A 22085-nucleotide genomic window follows, 5' to 3' on the forward strand; every position below is an offset into this window, starting at 1 on the left:
CAATATGCGTAATCTCTAGTTTTAAAGTATTCTGTAGTAAGTAAGTAATTAAGGTAACAAGCCTAGAATATAATATCCGGGAATACTTATTATTATTAATAAAAAAAATACCCGTAGACCATCTGCTTGTTTGCCATTTTAGTCACATAAAAGTAGATAAAGAAATAGTGAAAAAGCAGAACGATAATGAGAAAAATCAATTTTTCCTTATATAAAATGATATAGAGAAAATATAGATGATATACAAAGGTTAATAGCGTACAATTTAAATGTGCTAATGACAGTATACCTATAACAAATATAATACTAATAAATTAAAACTAAATTTAATCAAAGTACTTCGGTTTATTTCGTTAGAACGAAAGTAAAATCGAAATGCCTAATAGGCGTAGGCGTATCATTACGTTAAAACATGGGACCTTATCAGCGAGAGTACTTTCTACACATTGAGATGTTAGTTTATTTAATTTACTCTGTATACTTTGAACAAAGTCGTCTGCGTTGGTTTTTCTGTCTCGCCTATTTTAGAAGCCAAGTCATTTGCTTTATAACTTACGTTCGATATAAAGGTTAAGATATGGCAGTAAATTCTAATAAGTAAAGCAATATCTGAGGGTATTATAAGTGTCACATAATAACGTAACATGCATTCTCTATTTAATATCAGGTGTTTCATGCACTAGTTTGACTATCCAGTTATACAAAAGAGGTCTCTCCGAGAAACTTTTTGCATACTAGGTGTATCATCATATGTGTAAGTAATATTGTCTGTATCTATCAAGAAGTTTTCAGTGATTCCACCAAGAGGGTACTTTTTTTTTTTTGTAACTACAAATTTTATATTCGGCTTCATAAATATTATATTAGTTAACAGAGTGGTTACGTATTACAGAGTACTCATATATTATTAGTCACTCTGTTATCTAAAAATATATCTTGCCAATTAAACATCATTTAATCTATTTATAACAATTTTGCTAGTGTACCTACATAATATTAAATTGTAGGTACTGTAATCTTTCGACTATGGCGACAATATAAAGCTCTCTCTCTTTATAGATTGGCAATAATATTAATTTACTTCTAGAAATGTACTAGCTTCCATTGTTTCTCATTCGTTTTGATTTGTAGAGATACAATGATACTTTGAAGCTCATACAATCAGTGGAGACGAAAGTATTTTTATATTTATTGCATATAATACTATATAGTACCTAAAAATATTTCTCAAATATTTTAAATTCGGAAGAGATGTAAATAAAACATGCTGTGAGAAAAATAAAACACGCAGCTTATTGTTTTGTTTACAATTCCAAATTCAAATAAGATCTGTTGAAACAAACTTAAGTGTTGCACCCAGTGGGTAATTTACTTCTCAAATCTCAAGTGAATAACAAAGGACTGTGTTCTTTTATTCATTGAAACTTTAAATTATAGCGTTAATCCACCTGAAACAAAGCTCGCGATGAATAAATTATAACGCAAACACCAAGTTTATGAATTTTTGCCACTTCGTTAGATACAACTTCCTTCCCACATCTACATATTTAAATTAAAATTCCCAAATGTCGTGTTGTTCTAGAAAAGTGCCAGTCTCGCCAGCTATATAACCAAATAAATATAACAGTAAATGCTAAATAATTCTACATATTTTGTTAACTTTCATAGCTCCGAGTGATTTATCTATACATATAAATAAAATTGGAGTGTCTGTTTGTAATATTTAAATAACCTTTTTTTACTATATACATATGAATATAAATACGGTATATAACACCAAAATAACATTTTCTACCATTTTTGTCTGTCTGTCTGTCTGTTCCGACTAATCTCTGAAATGGCTGGATCGATTTTGACGGGACTTTTATTGGCAGGTAGCTGATGTAATAAGGAGTAACTGAGGCTACTTTTATTTTAGAAAAATAAATTTATATTCCATGCGGACGAAGTCGCGCGTACAGCTAGTGTACAATAATATTGAATATTACACTGATAGTGCTGTGACAACAGATATAACTTATTATAATAGTTTCCTGTATAGACTATATTGAATTAGCATTTTTTTTTTGTATTTAATTCCAGGTTATTTTTTTTTTTTTACTATATAATACTTCATTGCTCAAACTATCACTGAGATATGAACGTAAGATAAGGGAAATGACATTTTACAATAAGAAAAGTATTAATTTTGTTTATAATAGAGAACAATCACGTGTTTTAATTAAATCAAGATATTTAGGTTTTCTCTCGATACTACAGTATGGGGTTTTTCAAGAAGAGTATATTAAGGTTTCTTAAGAGTCGGCAACGCGCACCTGACACCCCTAGTGTCTCAAACATACCTAGCCTACGGTAACCATTTACCATCAGATGGCCCATATGATTGTTTGCCACCAGATGGCCCATATGCTTGTTTCGCACGGCACAAACATCGTTGTATAAAACTATATATATTTATGTATTTACAAAAAAATATATCTAGAATCTTTTAAAGAATTTTAATTTAGAAGGCGCTGGGTTTTAAGAATAAAAAATATATTTTTTTTTCAAATACGATTAAAGTTATAGAACAAAAAATGCAAATACGATTAGTTATATGCAATTTGTTTACTTTCTATCCCTGCCTGTCGCACTGCGGAACGTTAAAATAATAGAAGGGAAGCATTATAAAGGCATTCATAATTCCATAACAAGTGGGGAAAAACACTACAAAAGAGAAAATGGCGAGGAAAACACTTGAGAAAGATTTTTTGTTTTATTATGAATGAGTGTAAACGGAGAAAGAAAATATGGATAAAACAGATTTATTTACGAATTACGAGTTAATATTTACGAGTTAATCCTTATTATTTGTTACGTAGTATGGTCGTTGTATTCATACGAATCCCTAGTACCAATGTAAGTCACATTCCTTAATATTAAACAACACATTGATACCTGACAGAGTACATATCACCAATGCCCTCATTGGTGGTTGGTTTCGCGTCTGTGGAATGAGTTGTTAATAATGGGAACTAGAAAATGGTTTCTCTTACTCATTCCACACGCGAGAAACCAAACACCAATGAGAGCATTGGTGATATGTACTTTGTCAGGTAATAAATCTTCTATGTGATTCAGATTCATTTCAGGAAACTAGCGATGATAATACCTAGTGTTTGAACTAACTGTCTTGACTTCATCCACGTCGTAAACGTCGACTATAAAAATAAACAGCACAGATATCACTACTATTTATAAATAATAATAATAATCTCAGGACAATTGACACAGTGTCATCTAGACCCAAGTCAAGCTAGCTAAAGCTTGTGTTATGGGTACTAGATAACTGATACATATACATAGATATTTTTTTTGTAAAACATACATATTATACATAGAAAACACCCAGACCGATACAAACAATCATACTCAAGAATGCAAATGTTTGTGCCGTGCGAGGAATCGAACCCGCGACCAACCCGTAAAGCGGTGTGCTAGACCGCTAGACCACCAAGGTCGTCAATCAATCATAGTATTTCATGACACGCGAACGAAGTAACGCCTTAAAGTTATCTATATATAAAATTCTCGTGTCACAATGTTAGTTGCCGTACTCCTCCTAAATTTTTAAGAAATTTTATATGCATATTCAGTAACTCTGAGAATCGGCTACTATCAATTTTTCATATTTTTTTCTATAATGTGGCGTTAAAAAATACAAGCCTAAATTTTCACCCCTTCTATCACCTACCCCTTTTTAATAGTAATTTTCATTTACATGGCAAAACAACTACTGCGGGGTCAGCTAGTTATACATATGAGTATACACGCTATACTCATATTGCTTGCAAACTTAAAACATAGAAATTCATTATATGGTTTAAATTTAGAACTCTCCATCACCGTTCTAAGTTTATATACCGACGTAGAACCCGTCACTTACATCCATGTTGCTTTCGATACCCAACTACCGGAAGTATGATGTGCAAGATGGAGATTGAATAATAATAATCGGTCCGCAGGGAGCAGCCATTATTGATTTAACTATCAAACTGTTAAGACGTATCTAGTTAGTATTACAACCTCAATTAAGAGTGAATACTGATTGAATGCTATTGATTCAGAATACTAATTCAGACTCATTAATTAATATTAATCTAAGTATTATCTGTATATATATATATATAATAGTATCTATAACAAAAGCTATGAGTCTGCTGTGGCCAGCCCAACCTGGATGCTATGATGTACAAATGATAAATCCGGACTGCTTTCCAACTTAATTTATTAAGTACAGGATGCTTGAGTGTGGACTGAAGAGAAAGTGGTATATGCTACGTTTCACTATTAATTAATGAGTTACTAAAATAAAATCACTGCAGGTCTAAGGGAGACCTCTGAAAACTTCAAGTTGTTTGCCATTCTTATTAAACAAAAAATGTCGGAAATGCTTTGTTATAAGTCATGGTGTACCGATTATCAGCAGATTGTCTTTAAGGTTTGTTTGGAATTAAAATAACAGGATAACATGCATGACTTCTTGGTCCTCCGAGATGATAACGCATGAATGGTATCAGTAAGTCAATTACATTATAACATGTATCCGCAGTGATGGTTAGCTTCTTCATCACTTCAATTACATAAAAAACGGAATATTACATAGAAGTGAGTTTTCTTTTATTACCTTTTCATAATTAACATCTGACGTAAAGAAATTTTATTTATAGATACTGGCGCTGGTAATAGCTGGTAGTATATTAATACACTTTAAAATGAATGGAATACACATCAAATTACATTATTTATTGATTTTGATTTGAAGGTCACTCAATTTTGAATTTAGTAATGCATAGCCTCAAATGTCATAGCGCATTTCATTTACTCATTTGTAAACGAAGAAATACTCAGTAGACCCACGTTTCCTACTGTTATATTTATATTCTGTGAGAATACAGTTTTACTTTTATTGCTTGCGTTAAATATTCACAAACGTCGGAGATTTACTATGCAATAAAACAAAAACGTCCTTTGTGCATTTACTTTATTAAATCGATGTACGACATAAAAAGTTATCTGTACACAGATTAATTTATTTATTAACTCCGTACTTAAAAATATTAACTAATGTGATTTGGATAGGCTCATAGTCAGTCATTTAGAAATTATTGTATTCAAATCGCTCGATCGTCATGATTATTTCTTTGCAACAATATATTCTTTACATTATTATTTTCATTCTATTTTACTATTGTCGGAAATCATAAACATTATTACAATATAGCAACACTTGTTCTGAGAACAATAAATATTATTTAATATTAATTTAATTTCGTCTGATAAGTTGTTATTTTGTAAATTTTCTTATCACTTTCTATATATATTAAAATAGTCAAAATGACCGAGCACTTTTGTAACTATAATAAAGTCAAGTTTAAAATATAACACTAACATTCAACCAATTATAAATAATTTTTAAAACATACCAACTCCTATAAGTATCATCATTATTAGATAAATAGATTTGTTTACATTATATTAACACAACAAAATATTTGAATATTTCATTGAGATATTATGTTAATATATAACAGAGAAGCTATTGTATTAAAACGTCTTTTCTTATACTTAGGAATACCGCATTATCTGTAGATTTTCTTATCGCAAATTATGCATTGTACAGTATGTTAGTTGTAGTCTGTTATGTTTAATTTAATTTCGTAACTATTTTTTATAGACAAACGTATACAATATTGTGTTACTACTGGTAGATGTGCCAGAATTGGATACAAACGCAGCACTGTATTTATTTTCTCTAGTACATTAGTAAATAATATCTCAATGTAATATTACAACCATAAAATTGCTTCCAGCAAAAAACAACTGACACCACTCAGTTTACTGATTGAATTTGAAACTTATTGGGCACTACTTATATTCAGCGCATATTACGCTATTGCATTAACGATACAATAAATAATGGTACCGCAAACCGTTTCAATATTGCGTTAACGTAACGCAGTCATGCGAACAGTATCCAACCATAGACACACGAAGGCACTGGGGTGAAATACACAAACTTATCAAATTGTATCCCAACATGATAAGGATTATAAATTTTTGATATGACGGTATTATTTTGTAGAACTATTTTATCCGTTGCTGCTGCTATGAAATTATTATTAAATAATCATAAAACATAAAAACAATATACTTACATATCATAAATTAAAGGCATTGAAGACTATTGTATTGATTGCATTATCTGTAATACCATTAATGTATCTATAAGTAGTTCTTTATTCACTATCGCCTTATGCATTGTTCATTACTCTAATGAAAAAAGATAAAAGATTTATTGATTTCCATCTCACTAATCAGAAGTCCCCGAACTAATACAATAAAACAATTACGGGTGAATGGATTTCCATGACTCGTTTCCCTTTAGCATAAGAACCATTTTCTCTAAATTGATCCGGAGGCAAAACTTTCAACGACGGCAGTTAGCGAGCAACTTTAGCAAGAGCTTGGTCATCTGGAGGTTAACACTGTTCTACAACTTTTCCCTACAACACCCTAACTAGCAACATTCATAGTGCCTTTCCGTGCCTTCAGTTGGGTACCGTCCGTAGCACAATAGGAAAGATTCAATTAATATCACAGTTTCCGTATTTAAAGTAGGACATTACAAACTTATAACCACGTACTATTTACACTAACTAGAAACAGTAAGTCCTCGACACGTCCGAATATTGTCCTTTATCTTCTTGTCACCCGAAGTAGTACTGGGCGTTGGAATATCGATATAAACTTCTCGTATTAGGGTCCGTTTCGTTTTGCATTTGCACACGAGGTAAAGTTTTCACTGCCACTCCACGACCTAGTGTACCGTGAGGCATAGTCCGCAACGGCATTTCTATAGGGTATTCGGCGACTTGGCCATACATATTCGTACTGATGTGTGGATACGTATTAGGCACGGGGCGACCGACGTACCGATTAATCTTCGGGCTGAGGGCAACGTTCGTGAATTGCATTTCTGGCTTGACGGCCGAGTCTACGGTGTCCACCGGACCGGAAAGACTAGTGATGTTGATATCGTTGTCTACTTCTGATATGCTATCGTTGAAACCGTTGGGAATTTCCGTAGTGGCGGAAACGTCGGGTCCTTTGGGCGGTTCTGTGGTTTGTTTGTGCATAACACACCGCACAACAGCGATTATGATGCAGAGCAATAATGCCACAGAGATTGCAGCGATTATGTACACATACATAATATCGAACTGATCTGTGGACAAAGAATTAATATTATACAAAGGTTACACATAGAATAGAAGTTGATATAAAATGCAAAAATCTTAAGAAATATAGGTATGTCTGAATTTAGATATTACGTTTGACATAGTTTTGTATTATTTTCAACTTTAGTGACTCAGTTCTAAAGCAAAACTAATAATTATGTACATATGGCCATAAATAGTTGTCTCAGAATTTCTATTTATATTTGCCTAAGGTAGGAAACTAAACCCTATAATTATTTAGTGTGTAGAATGAAGAATAAACTTAGGAATAACTCTACATATTACCTATACATAAAATAAGATAAATAATATACATGTTGTTGTAATAATTTGGAATCTGAATTATGATGTAAGTGTACATTGTAATATTAATTACAGTAATAATCTATTATATTAACATAGACACAAGATATAAAGAAGATACATAAAAAAAGTAAAACTGAAGATTTGTCGCCTGAAGATCGAACTGAACATGTGTAAAGTACATAGAAATCATAAAGTATACTTTAATAATTCAAGCATACTTTAAAGTAACATTAGATAAAATTTAATCTGTTTATAAAATAGATGTAGATACATAAGAACGTAGTTACCAACACAGCAAATTTTGGCAAGTAATAGTAAAGAGAATACAAATATCTGATTCAACATTTTAGTTAGTTTACACAAGCTGTGGTTAAGAACAGTCCACAGATAATATTGTGTACTTATGCGACATAGTGATAATGTGTGCGCTATAAAATTTAATGTAAAATCCTAACTAATGTTATAAATGCAAAATTGAATGTGTTCCGCTTTCACGGTATACCGATTATCATGATATAGTACATATTTAGAATTGGAGAATTACGTAGCATTTTATTCATAATGAGGACAAAGTCACGAGCAGTACATAGTATTTTATATTTAGATAAACTTAAAGTATAAATGCTATTCAAATTTGTAGCCGTGCGAAATAAATATCGTGTTAAATTTTCATTGTTCAATAACCTTTGATGGACGAAGAATTATAAAATGAATATTAATTGCTTCACATATCAGATACTTATCATTTAAATTGAGTTTTAATAATAAATTAATTTACACAAAGAAATTTTCGATTATAATATTTACATTTTAAGGTATTAACTTGGCTTCTCATAAAGCTACGTTACTATACGGAAATTTATTGTTACAATATATATTGTATTATGTAATCTATATTTTTTAAACTGTTTAAATTAAACAGTCGTTTTGGTCATTTATTCAAGCCAAGTTTTTATATTATTACTTTTCCTGCAGAAGTCTGAACTGGACGGTAGAAAATTAAATCAGATTCAGAGAAGACCGGGGAAGTAACTCAAATGAACTTATTCTTCTTAGAGTCATTTTGTTAACATTATTTACTTTATTGGGTTTGGCAAAGAAGTACAAACTAAATCTAGATACAGGAATTGAGGAAATCTATATTAAAAATTTATCTTTACGTCAATTCGCACTAAAACTGTGGTTAGTAGTTACTAGACGCAATATATAAATCGGTTTAATATAGGTACATAATCCGTATAATAAAATAATTTACTTTTACTTCAAATATTCTGTAAACATATTTGAAAAAGATCACAGTTCTATTTACTGTAGGAACTCATTTCGTTATGTTACTGTAGTAATGACAAAGGTCTTTTTAAATGTCTACGTAATATCAGAAACATTTTTTTTTAATTCTAAGTTCTGGATTTTACATTGATCGATCAAAAGTCAAGAAATATAGAGATTTCATTATGAAAATGTCTTGAATGACACTACTCTCAGTAGCATCTGTTTAATTTTCTATCCAAGTTTCCACTGTCACATGCAGAGGTCCTTTAAAAATCATTAAGTATACCTCCGTTAGAGAGTCATTATGAGAATATTACGAAGATCGTATATAAATTGTGACATTCGGACAGATGATCGGACTAGCTATAAACTATTATGGATACAATGTATGTATATATAATTAATTAAAAATTAAATATTTTTACCATCTTTAGTGATCTGTTGATTGGGAGGCGAGGCAGAAGATAGATCTCGGAGGACACTTGTGGCGTTGATGCTGGTAGACATTGAAGGTCTCTGAGGTGGTACGCCAGCAACGGCTGGTGCTGGAGGTACTGCTGATTCGACCCACCACCGGTCTCCAGAATCATCTAAGGATATTATTTTGAAATTAGATACAAGTATTTATATTATTAAACAATAAATATCTACCACTATTGATAAAATATACATGATCGTTTTTCTAAACATTGATGAATTCCATCTAAATCCATTATTTTGAACAGATATTATACAATTAAGACTGAATTGGAAATGGTTGAAAATAAATTTAAGTACTGTTTTCAAGTAATATATATATATATATATATATATTTACATATAATTTCATCTTCGGCGACCTTTAAGTCTTTCACATATTACGATTTTCTCTCGTTTAGCTCTATTACTTATAGCTAAAGCCAGTCATTTGAGATAGACGTATGAGTGGAAAGACAGACAAATTGACAATAGTAAGTGACCACCGTCGTCTATATATACTATATGAACCATACCACGTACATCACGACATCATGACACGTACATCACGACATCGTGACACTTGTGTTACTTATACGCATCTTATAAAACAGGTAAGAGTCCGTCTCCCAACATCGTCTTCCCTATCAAGAAGCCAAATTAATGCCGATATTTAAATTATTATACATATAATAACAGTACACGTAAAAGAAATATTGTTTCAGGATTATAACAACAATTATCTGTTATCTGAGTGTAAGTTCGTTTCTATAGACAAACTTAAACAGGATGTCGATGATACGGGTGGGTCAAGACTTAACGTAGATTGTGCCAATCTATTTCGGTTGATGTTCAGTAATGAACAAGTGAAGGGGCGAAATTAAACCTAGATGTAATCATCTATTAAGTTTTGCTGTTTAGGAAAAAATACTGTAGTTGATTAATATATAAATCTCAGTGTTGTTTAAAAACAACTTGCAATGTATATATATATAACGTATATAGTTAAAATACAGTATACAGTATATAGCTAAAATTCTGATAGTTTACAATATGTTTCATATCTAGAAGTATCTAACAACTAAAGAAGATAAAGAATCTGGCCACTTCTCTTTAAATGGCCAACAGCGTTTGCTATAAGAAAGTACTTTTAGAATTATGGTCTGAAAGTAGATACTTTATATAAGAATCCTTATATAATTGACTGCTATTCAGTGGAATAAAATCAGATCCGAGTACAATGAAAAGTTCATTTCTATATTGGATACCAATTAGAAACTCCCATATTAACAATGCAATAAGGCTAATGCAAATTGATTATCAATTTTCATACCGAAATATAAACCTAAATCGTAATAAAACGGGTTTCCCAATATTAATTAATTAGAGCCAAATAAGAAAAGTTTATTTAAAACTGAACATGCGACAACAACTAATGCAACATAATTAGGAATATTCATCTAAAAATAGAAAATTTAGCCGTATAAGAAATTATTTGTCAAAATTATCTCATAAAGAGCGTAAATTGAAAAACCACTCCACCTCCAAATTAGGCATCAATAATAAATTCACATATTAAGAGTATAAAATATAAAATATGCATTTTCATACTAAAATAGAAACATAAGCCGTAATGTTAATGATTTTCCAAAATAAATTACGCGAAGCTTTTTAAAGCTAACGTCGCGAAATACTAATAACACCACTAATAGAGTTAGAATATGAGCCGTCACGAACGAATTCCCCTTTAGAGGAAAGCTTTCATCCCTTAATCCGTTTTTATACTGACAAAGCAAAGAAGAATACTGGCATTGAACAAAACAAATCCTTGTAGATTGCGCGACTCCAAATTAAGAGTGGATTAACCAAATTTCTTAGCTTGTGTCTTATATCTCGTGTACGTTAATAAAGTTCAGAGAATACTTCAATTTTATCTTTAACATTTGAACTGAGTTAATATCTTAATTAATCTCTATAGAAGATTGAACTGATGGCATAAAGTTCAAATTAAATTTATTGTGTACCTATTTATGAACGTAATTAATGGATGAAAGTAATTTCCATATATTTTTACATGGAAGACAATGTTAATGTTTTATACAGAATTAATAATATGTTTTGTCATAAAAAATATTATGTGTGTACATGGTAGTTATAAGGATTTATTTATTTTGATAAGTTATGGGATGTGAGAATTTCAATATTGAATTGAATATCCTTTCTAAATAATGGTGTAGAGAGTCAAATGATGTAAGTGGAGTAATTGATTCTTCTGAAATCTCTAATATATTATGTTATAATCTGCATTTTTTTATATAGAGACCGAGATAGTTTAAATATTGAATAGTTCGAAACTACTAAGATATACCTCTTTAATTATTTCCAAAAATGAATATAATTTTTTAGAAATCCAACTTAGTACTTAACATGAAAGCTTGTACTCCTAAATAGATTTAGATTATTGCTCGATTAAATGCCTAAAGAGATATAAATAATAATAAATAAAATAGTTGTTAAATTATGTTTCTTTATGATTTGGACATGTGAATTTTAATTCATTCGTTCTATTAACGGATCGGTTGTTTTAGTCTTTAGTATATTCATTTACTTCATGAACCCTAGTGAGATAACAACACCACTTGATAGTCTCATGTGTACAAGACATTGAATATCTATTTCTATTACCTCGTTAAGAGAAGAGGTTAACGCGAACCGCGATCTTTCCCAGAGTACATCTACACCTTTATAGCGCTGCTATAAAACTACCTCGCTTCGACCCGAGCGATTCATAAGATTGTCTGTGAACATTACATGGACTTTATAGTTACAGCGTTCTTTCCTTTTGTTACGTTCACACAACTGTGATTACTCTTAGTATCACAATATACGGAACTGATTTACGGCAGTCGTAAACTGTTACGCGGTGAATCTGATAGATTCATACTAAATGGTTTGTTTGTTTCAATGTGCTAATCATTGAACAAATAAATAAATAGAAATGGGTATATATATGTACATATACATAGCGTCTCCTAGTTACAAATTATGCAAATCTTTTACTATATACTTTTATATATATAATGAAGAACTGATACATAGATATCTCATTCTTAAATAGAGTTTTTATGTACCTAGATGATATATATTATGGGTTATAAAGTTTTACTTACAATTATAAATTATGTATCTATATAATAAATAAATACATTTTATACCACAAAAAAAAGATTAATTCTTTTTATTGAATATAACACAGCAAGTCTTTGTTACAAGCATCAGATAGGAAAATGAAAAAGAAAAAATGACGGTTTAAAGAACAGCATTATTGTAGTTAGCAAGTTCTTTGTGCCTTCCTTCGCATCGATTGAGACGATAAAAATTTAGGAAAATAAAAATACAAAGTGCTATTTTGCTCTCTAAATGATTTTCCTTCACATTCTAAAAATGTACTTAAATGAAATCATTAGACATTTAGATTGAGTTTATTTTCCTTCAGATATCATTAGATCATCAGTATATCTCTGCGAAATCAGATTTATGATATCAAAAAACAGCCATTTACATACTTAACTATGAATGGTCTTAGAATGAAGAAAATTGGTAATTGCTTGTGCTTTATTTTGGCGGCCTCGATGGTCTAGCGGTTACGCACCTTAATTCCGATGGTAACGGGTACAATTCCTGGCATGGTACAAACAATTATATTCATATGTATGATAGTTTGTATGAGTCCAAGGGCTTTCTATATATATTAAGTATGTAAAAAACTGTATCTAGGTATTTATAACAGTTGTCTAGTACCCATAACATAAGCTTAGCTTAGCTAGAGACTAGATGGCGTTATGTGAGTTGGAGTAAAAACATAGTAGACTGAAAAAAAAATAAACTGACCAATAAATAAAATTATTATATTGTGAATATAAAAAAAGAAACAAATGTTGTTTATTATTAAAGCATAGTTATTTCTAGGGTAATGCAACTAAATCATTTAATAGGTCTTTTTTTCAGGCAACCCTCCATCGTTCTATCGTACTATTAAACATGGGTCTAACACAGTTATAATAGTTTATTTGTAATTAGATAATTGTATTAATAAATAAAAAACATTAAACATAAGGTAAAAAAAATGTACAATAAAAAAATGTTTTGTGGAGACTTTGTTTGGTTTAAAGAGAGATTATCTATAGTGATAACAAAATTTATTTAATATTCCCAAAAAAAAACAGATTAGTTCACTGGTATCAAACCAATCATCCATTGAATGAAAAATATAATAACCTAATTTTGATATAACTGTAAAGTTTTTTTTTTAATAATATTTAGATTTACTATAAGGTCGTGTCAGACTTATTCAAAAATAGCCGAGTGAGTAGCTACTGCACTACTTAAGTCATGTTAAGTGGCAAAAGTAAAAAGGACTAACCAACATCGTCGTGTTCAAGATCGGATACGTCATGTGCAACCTCGTCCTCTTCGGGCGCACTCTCGTATCTCTCCTTAAGCACTGTCCGTGGCACTGCAACAACAAATACACTTTAATACATAGTAATAAAACCTATTTTCATTTGACAGTAACTGTGGCAACAAAATCAAAGTCAACCGCAATTAAAAATGTACTTAAACCCGCAGCTGTAGAAGCTATTTTGTTCAGCATCTCAAGTGCTCTTAATACTGCGGCTCATTAAAGCAACGCTTAACTTCGGATGTTAATTTTAGATTTTAGGGTGCTTAGGGATTTATATTTTTGGTGTTTCGAGTGTGCCACGTTTTATGACAAAGAACAGTTACGGTAGGACGTGACTTGTTAGTGTATTAGTTGTATTTTTTGCTGATCCAGACGCCGCATCTTTCAGACGACGGTAGTTTTTGTCACTCTTGTTATCTATGGAATCAAGTTCATCGTGGACGGTTTGAATTCAAACATTAAAAAATTAACTTCAAATTAATAAACAAATTAAGTCGATCGCGCATGATTTTAGTTTTGGATTTAATGCGTTTTAGTATTAAGCGTGTGATTTATATATATATATATATATATATATATATAACATTAAAAGCATCTAGTTTGCTTAACTATTAAACCGTTTTTAATAAAGTATGTTGCAGGGTTAGCTATATTCATTTAGAGTAAGGATACGGAGTAGTTTTTTAATGAATTTGCCATGTTTTTAATGATCAGCTCTATTTATTTTAGCTTCTATAAGTTATCTTTAATTTGATACTATTGCTAACAATCAACGTAAAATATATAACGTCTAAGTAGTCACACTACTCGTTTCTATCATAACAAGAAACTTTCTTTATTTTAATAAATCATCCAAACCCAGCCAATACTATATTATAATAATATTGCGGGCTGGTTGACTATTCCATTATCATAAACTAAACAAATTAATATAATTTATATACTCTTAAAATTTTTTATCCAGAAACCTACAAAGCAGAACGTCGATGAGTTTTATAATTATGAAACGAAACTCTGCACTCAGCGTAATTAGTGCATCTTATAATATTATTTACGCGATATTATTATTCGTATAATGTTCTTTAATTATTTTTAAATGGGCCAGAACGGTGATATTTCCGGGTTGTTTTTAAAACAACTGTATCTCTATGGCTGTTCATTAACAACGTTAGCCGTGTAGATGCATATCGTATAACAAATGGAAACAGACTAAATATAAACTTAGTATAATTATCACCTGCATGTAACATTCAGTAACAAATATATTAGATATATATATATATATTTAAATGTCTAAAATAAAGTCATAATTATATTTAGAATTTATGTGACTGATACTCGGTCTAAAACAGTATGTAACTAATAATCAGCGAGAGGAAGACTGCGTAAACGCACTGAAGACAACCCCTATTGTAGTAATTTCTGCATGATATATCAAGGTCATATTTTAGACTAATATGGTGGAAATAATAATAAAACACATTGCAAAAAATAAAATATTTTTAACACTGTGTGCTTCGTATGTATGTTATATAAATATTTACATACATACACACGAAATTTAAATTCAATTGAAAGTATTTTGTGGAGATATAACTTTTAGAAACGACCGTGTATAAACTTGGCTATTATAATGAAAAAGGGCTTTCTTACGAATGTAGTACTGAGAGACATCCACTATTCTTGTAGATAATAAAATAAAGAGTTCCGACTGTCCGTAGTTCGTCCCGCATTTTTATAACTTGGATTTATCACGGACGCCAGCCAGGCGAGAAATGTTTCAATAGAACATCGCTAGAAGTGAATAGAGTGTGTGTGTATATGTATATTATTAATGAACGTCAAATAGCAGAAGTGGGGCGGCATCATTCGAACAAATTAAAATACATATTTGAGACCCACATATTTATGAAAATAAAAGAAAAAAGATAAGGAGAAAAGTGGACTGACGAGAAAATACAAAATATCCTACATGAGATCTGAGAATATAGTTCTTCACATTAGTTTTGTTCAACTAAAGAATTTTATTTTAAATTATTTTGTGTACATAATTCGATAATTTTGTTCAATTCCTAACAGACATATATAATAATCATTTTAGAACTGAACTGATTTGGAAGTTTGCATATGTATTCTATCAAATACGAGATTTCAAGACAAGTTTAACAACCCTAGTTAGTGAAACCGCAGTTAAAATTTAGTTTACAACCACAATCATACCAATGGGATTACCCATGAATATCTATTGTATATACCTAGTTTCTAGATATTCTGGCCACATATGAATATATATTATAGCATTTCATTAGACTTATACCATAAAAAAATATATACGATGCATCTGGAATATGTTTGCGTTTCCAGTTATGTATAAGTTCTACATTTACTTCTATTTGCAAAATTACTGTGTACTGTTTTCTACATAAATAATATTTGACAAGAAAAACAGCTAGGAGAAAACAAAATAATAAAAACAAGAGAGAATAAGGCCAAAGTTCTTTGACTGATTGGCAAAAGATCTCTGCAATATAAAACGAGGCTGATGACTTATTGGCTAGCGTCTTTTAGATGAAAGAGAATATTACTTGTACCGAGTGTTTACTTGTAATTCCATTTATATTTATAGTCATTATTTACGTATGAATAAAAGCAATATAATAGATAAACGGTACTTCAAATACTATCTAGTTATGAATTGAATTTTTTTTTTTTTTTGGACTATCTAATGTTATGAATTGAATGGGGCTGCAGATTCAATAACATGGAAGGACTTATGGAGCTATGATGGTGTTGCATTTTTAATATCAATTTGAATAACAAAGGTTGAATGCGCGTTAGTGTTTATGTTTAACCGTGTGTGTGTGTAAAAATATGGGGTCATCGACGTGCCTCGGGCGACGTTGTCGCGTATGTCGGATAACTCCTCGGTGCGTAGTTGACTATAAGCGGATTAGGGTGGGATTGGGCAGAGTCTAGCGTATCTTCATTGCTTGATGGGGGATTAAGGTCGCAGATTGTTACCGGTGGCTCGACGCAGAAACCTATTCTGTATGATCTGTAGTCTGATTAAACAGTAGGGTATGTGGGCGAATACGGGACTAGCGTAAGTCATGATGGGACGGATGCAAGCCTTGTATAATGTCAGCTTGTTGCGAAGCGACATTTTACTGTGCTTGTTAATAAAAGGATAGAGTCGCCCTATTATAAAGGCGGCTCGGTGACTTGATGTGAGGACGAAACGTTAGTTTGTATCTAGGGTGACGCCGAGATATTTCGTTTTCGAAAACGGGATGTTTTGGCCGAATAGTTCGATCGGGTGAGAGTCGATGTACACTGCTGCACTTTTTTCGGGATTAGACCGACGGAACCATTCGCCCAGTATATTAATAAAGTTTAAAAATCGTTGGACAGTTAAAAATGTAATACTAAAAGTTGGGATGGCAGACTTTTGATAAATTGGATATGCCGTCTGAGCCGGGTGATTTTTTGATAGGTAGTTGTTTAACTAGCGTTTTGACCTCATCAAGCGTGACTGGTGAGAGAGATTCGGTGGGCGGGGTGGACGCGATGCGTTCGACTTCGGTGTCTATCTTCTCGAGATGACCTGCCTCGACTGGGAAATAAAAGTTGACGCTAGAACTCAGCCTTATCTTCATCGAAGAATATAGTGTTGTCGGGTCGGACGAAATAAATTTTGTATGGCAGCTTATCTTTCGGGGAACGCAGATTGTTTGTTACTTTTGAGGGCGGACAAACTAATAACGGTAGTCGAACGAACTGCCGACACCTATCAACACTGTTACTCCAGTCAGCTCGTGACCACGGTTAGTGTAACCTACGAAACGTCGAGAGATGACCGTTAGAATCCGTTTAAGTATATTAATAAAGTTTAAAAATCTGAGATGTATTCGATAAAATACTATAGAAAACCCTGATTGTACTTACTTATCAAAAATAAATAAAATTTGAAATACTCATCTAAATATATTATGTCAATTATACTTTATATTATATACGAATCTATGTAACAGTAAGGCAAACACAATCACAAAACTCGGGAGAGTCTGTCGGGCTACTTTCGTCTGTAACTAAATAATTATATTATCAAAAATATTGAATTTTGAGCAGGAAATTAATTAGAATTATTTAATAATGAAAATAATCATACATATTAGTCGTCTAATTGTAGGATTATTTGAAGACAATACTTTAATATTATTTTCAAATATAATTATTGTTACATGTTTTACATTTATTAGTTCACTTAATATAAATAATGATAAGGACACTTAAAGCCGTCCTATCGGTCTTAATAAACACGGCAACTTATTTAATAAAGGCGGATAACGTCTTTACTATATAAGCTGGCTGTAAAAACTTTCCGAAAATAACGGATCTTTCTTCGGGAACAGTAATTTTTCTTTATCAAGTAAGATTAATATTTTTTTATCTTATTCGGGAAAAATGTAATTCTTTAAAACGAACTGTCTAATGTTCAAATGGATTCTGAACAAGTAACTTGATAATAAATTGTATTGTAATAAAAAACTCTCTTGTCTATGTCTAACCAGGCAATTAAAATTAATATCCACTTCATAAAGCAAGCACTTATTAATTCAGACAACATTATTATATAATACTAGCTGTCCCGGCAAACGTTGTTTTACCTTAAAATAAAATAAAAATGTTTATGGGTGGACTACCCTAACATTTAGGGGGATGAAAAATAGATGTTGGCCGATTCTTAGACCTACTCAATACACTGAGAAAATTTCATGAGAATCAGTCAAGCCGTTTCGGAGGAGTATGGGAACGAAAACTGTGACATGAGAATTTTATATATAAGATAATATTCATTTTGTATGTTTTTATTCGATTTTGATCAAGGATTCTTTTTGTAAACCATAAGATTCACACTAATATCACAGATAACATATGCTAATATTAATTTTATAATGATTAAAGTTAGATTTCAGTTTCTTTGCTTAATATCTGTGCATTCTTAGTTAACACAAACAATATATACATAAATATATACGACACTCATTTATCTATGTTCCGTCATTTGACAAACGTATCCAACAAATCAATTCGTATAATTCACAGTACAGGGAAGCTGTTCAGTGGTATATATAATTGATCGTTATCATACGCTTGAGATAGACTAGAGCGTAATATGTTGCTGTCTTAGTTTATTTCATAACGTAGTAGCAATGAATTCGCTATCGATAAATTGAATCGGCACTCGTCAAATTGTACCTTCAGGTAGGTAAATTGATATATAAATTGCTTCAAAGGTAAAATATTAATTAATTAATAAAACATACCTAAAATATATTAGTTTAATGACGTTAGGTCAATTAGCCCATCATGGCTAATTCACTAGATATTAACCACGACGGATTTCAAATGGGGCCACGTGGAGATCGACATGTCAAGGTAGATTTTATTTTATACAATGTTGGTGGCGAGTAATCATGTGGTCCATTTAATGATAAACGATATTATAAATATAAGTGGTATAATAGACTACTAGGCTACTCATACTATAGGCCATAGTCAGGTAGATCCCATAGGGGGGGGGATTATCAGTAATGAGGATATTATTGATAACCCCTCCCTCCCTTACTAGCCTCTTACAAGATATTTAAGCATGTTTTTCACCAACATTAACTTTGTTTTACTTTTCTCCTATTATCTGACTCTATATTCTAATTTACTCTACAATTATAGTATATTATCATTTTTTTATTCTTGACTTACCACATGTATAGACTACTTTTAAGAAAGTGCTGCTACCAGGGCGGCATGGTTTCCCGAACATCTTACTATCCGCCGACAGAACGCACCGTCTCTTGCCGTGGCACTCCCTCATAGCTGTCTCCGTCGCATACGGTTCTAGGCACGCTGAGAACAAAAAATTACTTAGTCATTGTAATAAAAAGGATTTATGTTGTAACAATATTAACATACTGGATTAAAAAAAAAGAAGTTCAGTAGAAATTATGTTGCTTTATCAGCTATATAGGGGCTGTTGTATTATTTAAAAAATAAGTAGTGTTCAAAATCTACCCTGTATCATCGTAAGCACAGATATTATATTATATTAGAGTCCGTTAGTTTTCTGTTCCCGCGCGTTCCCTTCCCCTCCCTAACTAGTAACAAACGGACCGTACAGCGGCCTTGACGCGCGCGCGCATTTGTTGTGAATTAAAATAAATTAGAACTGTAAAACCTACTGTGAAAGTGTGTGAAAGCTAGCGAAGATATCTTCGAGACCCTGAAGCCCAAGAAATCCGCAGAACCATACAGGTACGTGACCTACCTTTTTCCCTAACATTTTGATAGCAGAGTAGTTTCCCAAATATTTTGGTAGCAGAGCGTAGTTTGGAAACCTCTGATTACATTTGATCTGGCCTGTTCCGTACCCGGAACACCCTATTAATTGTTTATTACAAATAAATCTGTGCTTAGTTTGCCTTAAATTAAATTAATACTATTACATTACTCGTCTTGACCTTTGACCTTTACCTATAACTTGTGATCGTGTTTAACATCGTAAATTAAAAGTACTATTTGCGTATATAAACCTAGTATTTTGTTGAGTAGGTGTTTATTAATAATTAATACCTTTTTAATAAAAGTAATAAATGTATCATTGCATATTAGCGTAATGTATTGATATAAATTGAGTGAATTATCTTTTACATCGTACTACCTACTAAGTTGTCAATATAAAGCGGCCTGTTAGAATTCTTTCGCTTGGTACCTACATTCTTTAATTGTAAAGATAACAACTTGTTATGATCTTAAACTGGTTTTCTATATGCGAGAATATTGTGTTTATGGTACTTTGTATGCTCACTCTGTATTAAGTAATATTTAGGTACATTCTTGATTTGTTTGAAAATATAGTTGATTATTGATAATATAATAATAATCTATTATTATTATATTTTATTTGGCCTTTATAAATACTCGTGAGTTATATCTTTATATTTTATTAAATATTTCTTTTGTTTGTGGTAATTAATAATTAAAATAAAGATGTCGAATCCTAATGATACAGTGAGAGCGTGTTTATTCAGTGAGACTGTTGAGTATCGTCAGTCAATGGGTACTGTTCGATTAATCAGTGACTGGATTACGGATACTTATGCTTTGCTGCCTTCTGCGTCACGTGATAGGCTTATCGTGCGGCTTTCTGAACTGAATGAGATCTATGCTAAATTTAATGAAGCATGTTCTTGTCTCCTTGGCGGTTTGAACCCGGCGATTGATACGAAGGAGTATAAAGATACCCTAACCTTATCTAAGTCAATGCGGCCTATGGTAGATGAGTTGCGGCTTAGGTTTAGTGAGTTGCAGCCTGAATTGTTCCATGATCCCCCTACAGAGTCGAGTACTCCTAAGCGGCTTCCATTGATATCTTCCCCTCTATATATACTCGTGAACGGGTGCTGCTTGTAGGGACTGGTCTGCTCTAATCACTATAACTGATTTCGTCTTATTAATTGTTTAACCAGTTGGTTATATATTCAATATTATTTCTATTTGAGTATTTAATAGAATTAGTGCTAATTGGTGGTTTGTATTCACACACTTAAACTTAAAAATGTAAAGTAATAATAAAATTATTTAAAAGAGCAACACGCAAGTTTCTTCTCGTTCTTCTTGTGAAGAGACATCTTTCCGCATGAGCGGTAGATTAAAAAATGTAATGACTATTCAAAAGTGCTTCAATGTAAGTTTATTTGAATAAATGATTTTCTATTCTATTCTATTCTATTCTAATGTGTATTAAAAATAAACTACCCGACTTACCTATTCCTACCTTTAATGGCCAAAGCGGATCCTATTTGAGCTTCGTCGACTAATTTGATAGTATTGTCGATTCCCAGCCTGACCTTAGCCCTACTAATAAGTTACAGTACCTTGTTGGTGCATTATCGGGTGAGCCTAAACGTCTACTATTACATTTACGTATTGAAGCAGAGAATTACCCTATCGCTCGTGATTTGTTAAAGCGGAGATATCATAATACGCGAATACTGGCGGATACATATATAACACAGATCCTTACCTTACCTAACATACCACCTAAATTGAATGGATTACGTGCTTCGTTTCTCAACCCATTGTTAACAGCTTATCGTTGTTTGGAACGCTTAGAGTTACCTGTGACTAGTTGGTCATATATGCTAGTGCACATATGCCTTAATAAGTTGCCCCTGGAGTTAAAGGCTCGTTTTGAGCGGCGTTACGGTGGTGATAGTGATCGACTGCCCCAGTTTGATCAGATCATC

General features: G+C 31.7%; 1 protein-coding gene across 1 annotated transcript in view; it reads right to left on the reverse strand.

The window, feature by feature from the left end:
- Window positions 1-6240: 6240 nt before the first annotated feature.
- Window positions 6241-22085, reverse strand: part of LOC131841123 (uncharacterized) — a 65845-nt gene continuing 50000 nt past the window's right edge. The window contains exons 6-9 of the mRNA XM_059189371.1: window positions 19543-19686; window positions 13738-13830; window positions 9284-9448; window positions 6241-7267 (exon numbers count right to left, since the gene is read on the reverse strand). Coding sequence (XP_059045354.1) covers window positions 6750-7267; window positions 9284-9448; window positions 13738-13830; window positions 19543-19686 — 920 coding nt within the window. The 3' untranslated portion in view covers window positions 6241-6749. The remainder of the gene's footprint in view (window positions 7268-9283; window positions 9449-13737; window positions 13831-19542; window positions 19687-22085) is intronic.

This window comes from Achroia grisella, unplaced genomic scaffold, assembly GCF_030625045.1.
Source record: "Achroia grisella isolate CSIRO2021 unplaced genomic scaffold, CSIRO_AGI_Agris_v1 utg1573, whole genome shotgun sequence".
In the NCBI taxonomy this organism is placed as follows: Eukaryota; Metazoa; Arthropoda; class Insecta; order Lepidoptera; family Pyralidae; genus Achroia; species Achroia grisella.